Genomic DNA, 6,801 nt, shown 5'->3' on the forward strand with positions numbered 1-6,801 from the left:
GATAGCAATCAACTGAAAGAACCTGTGAAGATGTGTAGGAATAAGCAAGGATGAAGCAAAAAATATGGTCAGAATTAATAAAGGACTTACTGCGAGAATTAAAAATGTTACGTCAAATGTCATATTCAAACATTGTTGCATAGACAGAGAGGCTTTGGTCACAATTAAAATGCCCACTGATCTACAGAAAGTTCTATAAGCATCAGGGGTGATTGTGAGCCCAACTAAAAAATCCTGAAAATTTCTTGAGTAAAATCATTAATGGCGCATTTCAAAATATTAATGTCTTTATATATTTAAATCATTGATATTTTAAAAACAAGAAATTCTAAATAAATTATATGCAGCATAATTTAAATGAATAATTATGTATAAGTTCACTTTTATCTTTAAACACATTAACAACTACCAGAAAAAATACATAATATACATAAATGTGATGGATGATTTTTTGAAACTTCTGGACCTTGGATTTCTGGAAACTTCTGCATCGCGGTTAGTGAAAATCCTGAAATCCGGATTTTTTCCGCAGCATTATCATCTCTGAAACATACACTAAATAGATAGAGATTTAATGAAAACAAATTTTAACCGTACAAACTCTTAACTTTTCAAATAAAATTTTCAAAAACCAACACAAATAATATTACAATTTTTTAAAGTTTTTTATTGCTTAAAAAATACAACTAACAGAAAATGGACAGTAGAGTTTGAGTAAGATTTTAAGTTTTTGTTTTTCTGTTTAGATACCTGTAAAGAAACATAATTCTTTTGTTTAACATTTTCCATTTTGTAGGATATGTCCATCTATAATGAGTAAATCTTCTCTGTTTCAAAAGTAGCATTTGAAACTCATTTCCTTGAAAACCTCTGAGCCAGGGAGGTATGTTTGAAAGCAATTTTACAGGATGAATGCTACCATCTCCTAAAATATCTAGAAAGAAAAAAAATAAAGGTTACACATACGTATTTTTTTAGGCTTATACAAGTGATAACAGCGTAAGAAATTCTGATTATTATTTTTTACTAGTACTTGTGACCAGTAAGAGATGTATTTCTGTTCTTTTTACTATGAAATTAAACTTTTTAACAAGTAAATATTTCACACAAATATTTTAGGAAGATTTTAAAAATGTTTTACAGCATAAGTTTTTAAGACGTTGAAATACTGGAGAGAAAAGATCCCAATTAGAAATCACTTTTTACCTTGGAATAATTTCAATTTGATCTTACATATAAAATAAATGTAAAATACAGTCAAAATAACTTATAACAAGACCTGATTTAATGAGAACCTGGTTTTAATGAAAAAAATTGGAAATACTTGGTTAGTGTAAAGTTATGTCTTTTGGAGCATAGCCTGCTTTTAATAAACAATCCTCAGTTTCTGTGAGCAATATTTTTTGTGAATCAAAAAACTTCTATTTATTTCCACCTCTCCAGCTCAGTTATTCCAGGAAAAATGTTTTTTTGTTTTTTTGGGGGGGGGGGGTCAATGAATTCCTTTGTGATATCCAGGCTTCGAGAAATAAGCCTTATCAGAAAAGACAATAAAACACTGTTGTTGTTTCTAATGCCTCTTGCCAAATACCAGCTTGATAACCCAAGATTTAAGGCAGAGGGTATTGTTTTTCAGTGGCACTGTCTATGACCAATAATATGACTTCAGTCAGACACACATCATAGCCCGTTTATAGGATGGACCTATTCATACATACATCCACAGATCTTTGTAACCCGGACAGATTCAATGTGCACCGCTCACCATTTACTACTTTGACTGACAGGGATCAAATTCACGATCTCTTGGACATGGGCCCAACATACTACCCACTAAAACACTTCAAACCAAATTAACCTCTTTTGTACTATGCAGAAATAAAAACCAAATTAAGTAAATATGTTATTTATAATTTAGTAAGTATATAAGATGTTTTCATTAACCCATCTTTTTAAAAGCATAATTGTAATGAGCAAACTTTGTAGTCCTTTTGAGCTTCTAAGTTCAACTGATCTTTTCATATGTGTGTGTCTTTTTATTTAAATAATGCTTTATTTGTCCATTCAAGAGATTATTTTTAAAGGCATCTAATCAAGAAGGCATAAACACACCTCTTTACCTCAATCACTGATGCCTGAGAAAAAATAATAATTGGTTTGTTTTAAATTGTTAATACTGTTTTACAAAAACAATTTAAAATATTTTGACAAATGAATGATTTTACCAATAAAAATCTCACCTATATAATCATTCTGTCCAAAATATTTATTTTTTTGTGACCATGGTCTTTGTGGCTTATAATCTTTAAGTATAACAAGGCCTTTTTTAGCGTATTTATGATCTTCTTTTATTCTTGGTAAAGGATCTGAAAAAAGGAAAAATTATTTCTTATTTTAGTAAAACAGTTTGGATAAAGCAAAATCTTCTAAAACCAATTCATTGCTATGCAAAAAATATTAATTCAAAGAGTTTTCAACAGAAATCAAAGAAAAAAAATTCAATATGTTTGCAAAAGGTTAGAAAGAAAGATAAGAAAAAAACTTTCTCAGTCTTGCAAATGATCTTGATCATTCCTTTTTATCCATAGGAAACCTTAAAAATTGTGAGTTAAGTTCTGGAGCATTATCATTTTTTATCAGATAGCATAATTTTTGACCCACCTACAAACCCAAAGAAACTAAAGAGTTTTTTTTTTAAAAATAAATAAATAAAAATAACTCAAAGTCTCCCCTTATATAAATTTATACTTTTTACTTAACTTATATTAATACATAATACACAGATATACACAACCCTACATTTAAAACTAAGTGCATTTAGATAAATATGTATGTAACTTTGAATTAATATAATAATTTTTCTTGCTACAACATTAAGAAAAATCACTTTCCTTCTTTCGTCTTAATAAATAAGTTTTCAAATACTAATAAAACAAGCAGCATATTATAACAAAATATTAAAAATAGAATTTTTTAATTCTTTTCAAAATAATGTATCCATCCATTTGCATATTTTATAAAAATATGCAAATGGATGAATTAAAATATGTTGTTAGTAATTATATTTTAATGCTACAAAATGATGATTTAAATATCAAAATTCTTTAAATTTCAAACCATGATAAAATACTGAACAATATGAAATTAATGTTAACTTATTTTGCATTATAAATATTATTCAACAAAAGTTAACATGATTGATTAATTTATTACTCACATTTTTAATTATTGAATTTGTAGCAAAACTAATTCTAAATGCATAGTTTAAAGAGCAATTCAAAAAACAAGAAAATTGTCATGTAGTTATATGACCTGCAAAAGATTTACTTTATTTTAACAAAAAGAAATAAAACTATAACTTTATTTAAAAACAAATAAATAAAACAGAAAACAGCATATTTCTTGGACCCCAATATTATGCCTTCATTTCTATTCAAAGAAGGAATTAATTTAAGAGCTTTTTATTAATACCAGCAAGGAAAGATGGTATTACGTTAAAATCAAGGATATTTTTTTATTTCAATTCCTCATTTAGTTACTTTACTATGAAAGTTTTTTTTTTTAAATAAAACTGTCCTCTTTTGAATTAAAAATTACACCTAAAAAGAGTTAAACTAGGCAATATCTTTAAAATAAAACCCAATAAAAACCACCCGGGTTGGGGGTTTTCTAAACCCTGTCAGACAGTAATTAAGACCTAAAGAAAAAGAAACTGCTTCTAAAAAGTTTGACAAGGTAGCTTATTTAACAAGTCCTTTGATGTATTACGCGATACTGGGTGACAAAATTCTTCCTGACAGTTCCTGTTGATAAAATACATCAAGTAGTAACAAGATGCATATCATCATTTAACTATTGCAGAAAATATGGTGTTTTCTCATGACAATAACATATTGTTCAGTAAAATAAATTTATTGTAAAATTTAAAATGGTAGCTAGAATAAGAAAATTTAACTTTGATTTTATCTTTATAAAATACAACTCTACAATGATAGATATAGTATAACCACCTGCACTTGATTGTCAATAACAAGTTGTCTTTGCCAACAAATGAAATAATGCTTTTCTGAAAGTAATAGTCCATTTTAAAAATGGTTCTGAAATTGAAACAGTTATTTATGTTTTCTAAATTAATATTGCTAGTTATTGTGGGTAATTTATTTTTTACTCTATTATATTTATTACTTTCTTACACTCTTTGTCTATCTTTCAACCTATTGATGTTAATTATGAAAATAACAAAAAATGTCAATTTCAGAAAAAGCTATAGTTTTGGGAAAATGATAAACATTTGTGATTTAATATACATTGGCCCCAAAAAGTTTGGAAAAAAAATGAGAAGAATTATTTATGAGAATTTACATGATTTGCATTCAAGTGGAAAAATCTCACCTTATTTCTAAAAAAAAGACTTTTAGATAAGTGTTAGGTTAAGGTGTGGAATCAGAGGCCCCCTAGTTTTGGCGATAATTTTTGATCAGTTTTGCCGAAAGCCTCTTTCTGGTTAATATGATATATTTTGCTGTCTTTGTTTAATATCACATTGAACGGCACATGCGTAGAGGACAGAGCACTCACCTAGTTTAAATCTCAGCATTGGCTGGTTGATACTAATTCTGCTCCCGGCACTCAGCAATCCCAGAGCTGATTTAATAGAATCAGAATTAGGAGGCTTATTGGTTAAAATCCTCCTGCTGTCAGACTAACTGTGGAAGGTTTTCATAGTTTTTTCTCCCCATGTAATGTAAATGTGGATTTGTTCCTTCAAAAAGCTCTCCACGAAGGCTATTTTGTACTAATGTATGATCCAGGAGTTTTCTAGTCTTTTGGATTGGAATCAAAATTAAAAGGCTACAGAGTTGAATCCTGAGAGTGTTAGACTATGAATTTCAATAAACAAGGTTCGAGTAAGAGTCAGAGATCACGAGTTCGAAAAACCTCTGAAGGAGGGAGTTCGAACATTTAAAAATAGTTTAAAGACAGAATTTGCATAGTATTAATTTTGAGTGTGTAAGTACCCTCATTATGCAAGTGTTACTTTGTATATATATAACAAATCAAGATTGGATTTGGGAGTTTTGTTTCTTTTGATTTTCAAGACTGTGTGTATTGAATTCATGTTATGGAGAGGATTGTTTCTCCTTTATGATGTTTAAGTTAAGTTATGATTTTTCTTGCTTAATAAAATTTATGATTAGTTAAAAGATGACTTTTTTCATTATGCCTGCTGGGCATTTTCCACAACGCACTAAACTCTGCCAGCAGAGAGTCGTAAACTCAGAATTGGATTAGCTTGTCAACGCAGGTAATAAAATAAATTTCGATTACTTCACTTTTGGGTTAATGCAACTTTTGTTTACCGTTATGTAATAGGTTAATTTTCAAATTGCCAAAGCTAAAAGTATATAATATACCTAATGATTATAAACTAATACCAATTTTTTAACATATTTAAGCTTCTATTCCGTTCAAAAGACCAGATAATTAATTATAGCAAGATATTTCCATATCATAATATGTCAGGCCAAGTATAATTTTCAAAGCGCCAAAAGTAAAACTTATAATATTATTTTTAAAAAAAAGAAAACAAAAATACACAAGGGTTTGTTAGGAGTAGCTAGGAGGTATATCAATTGAGGTTGATCTTCTTCTGTGGTAATTTTTTAGTTATTCATCGACTACAACTTGGAAGGAAGTACTTTGGATATAGTGTAATATTTCGGCGCAGATAAGGATATGGAGATATAGCAATATATCACGCTAATTGCAATCACCAAGATGCATGGATTTTCTCACATTTTTTAAAAAAAGAAAGAAGGAAACAAGCAGAAGTTTGACGAGGGCTGGCAAGGAATTAAATACTTCAAGTTAGTGTTCTGATGTTTTTTTTATAGTTTCTCTCGTGCTTGGAAGCTGTAAAGGCTTGGCGATTATTCTACTGATCACAAAAAAGAGATCTTTCCAAAATATGGTATCAAATTATAGCCTTATTTCCAGTATTCCATTATAGCCTTATTCCCAATTTTTTTTCCTTTTCTTTGGTAAAAGAGCTTAAAAAAAGGTCAGGTTCTAATTTTAATAAAATATGGAATTATCACAACAAAAAATTAGACGAACTAGCCTGCACACCCCTTAGATTATTTGTGAAAACAAATTGAAAGGTAATCTGAACACAGAGATGAAAATGATTTCAACTTCTCTCAGTCTAAACTTTACAAGTATGGAATAAAATCATAAGATTTCCGATTCAATTTTTATAACGATCCGATGAAATCAGCAAATGAAAATTTAGGTGGTTGGTATAAAGGTATAAGAAGGGAGGAGTATAAAACGGAAAAATTAATAAATGCTAACTTAAATGTATTGTTAAAAGAAAAATTGAAAACAAATCTGATTACCAGGTCTCTTATGAAAAGGATCTTTATACCCAAATCTTCTGAGATAATTATCTTTCCAAGGTACTTCTCGAATGAATCGAGCAGGAGTAAAGTTATGACTAGGAAGAACGCTTCTTAGTAGACTGGAACAGGAATTCATTTTAAAATCTAAAATAGATATTGAAAATACATTTTAATAAACGTTCCATGAAATTACCAATGGGGAATAATTTCGTATACTGATCTGTCGCGACAACTGCAATCGCCAAATAAATTTAAAACTTTTTTAAATTTAATACTTTTATCCTTTTTTTTTAAAAAAAAATATGCAGATGTATACCCGTTAGTGGCTACGAGTTTTACCTCTCGAGTTTGTCCCTCTCTGTGATGTTTTTTTTTTTTTTTTTTTNCAACCAGAAGCTTT

General features: G+C 28.9%; 1 protein-coding gene across 2 annotated transcripts in view; it reads right to left on the bottom strand.

Annotated features, from left to right (window-relative positions):
* Positions 1-646: 646 nt before the first annotated feature.
* Positions 647-6,801, bottom strand: part of LOC107440996 (mitochondrial ribosomal protein L51) — a 53,650-nt gene continuing 47,495 nt past the window's right edge. The window contains exons 1-4 of one of the 2 annotated variants that reach the window (XM_016054126.3): positions 6,741-6,780; positions 6,399-6,545; positions 2,241-2,366; positions 647-934 (exon numbers count right to left, since the gene is read on the bottom strand). In XM_016054126.3, the coding sequence (XP_015909612.1) occupies positions 723-934; positions 2,241-2,366; positions 6,399-6,537 (477 nt within the window). In that variant the 5' untranslated portion in view covers positions 6,538-6,545; positions 6,741-6,780 and the 3' untranslated portion in view covers positions 647-722. Of the gene's footprint in view, positions 935-2,240; positions 2,367-6,398; positions 6,546-6,740; positions 6,781-6,801 lie in introns of those variants that run through there. The other variant, XM_071185964.1, reaches the window with a different exon arrangement.

Source organism: Parasteatoda tepidariorum, chromosome 9 (assembly GCF_043381705.1).
Source record: "Parasteatoda tepidariorum isolate YZ-2023 chromosome 9, CAS_Ptep_4.0, whole genome shotgun sequence".
Classification (NCBI taxonomy): Eukaryota; Metazoa; Arthropoda; class Arachnida; order Araneae; family Theridiidae; genus Parasteatoda; species Parasteatoda tepidariorum.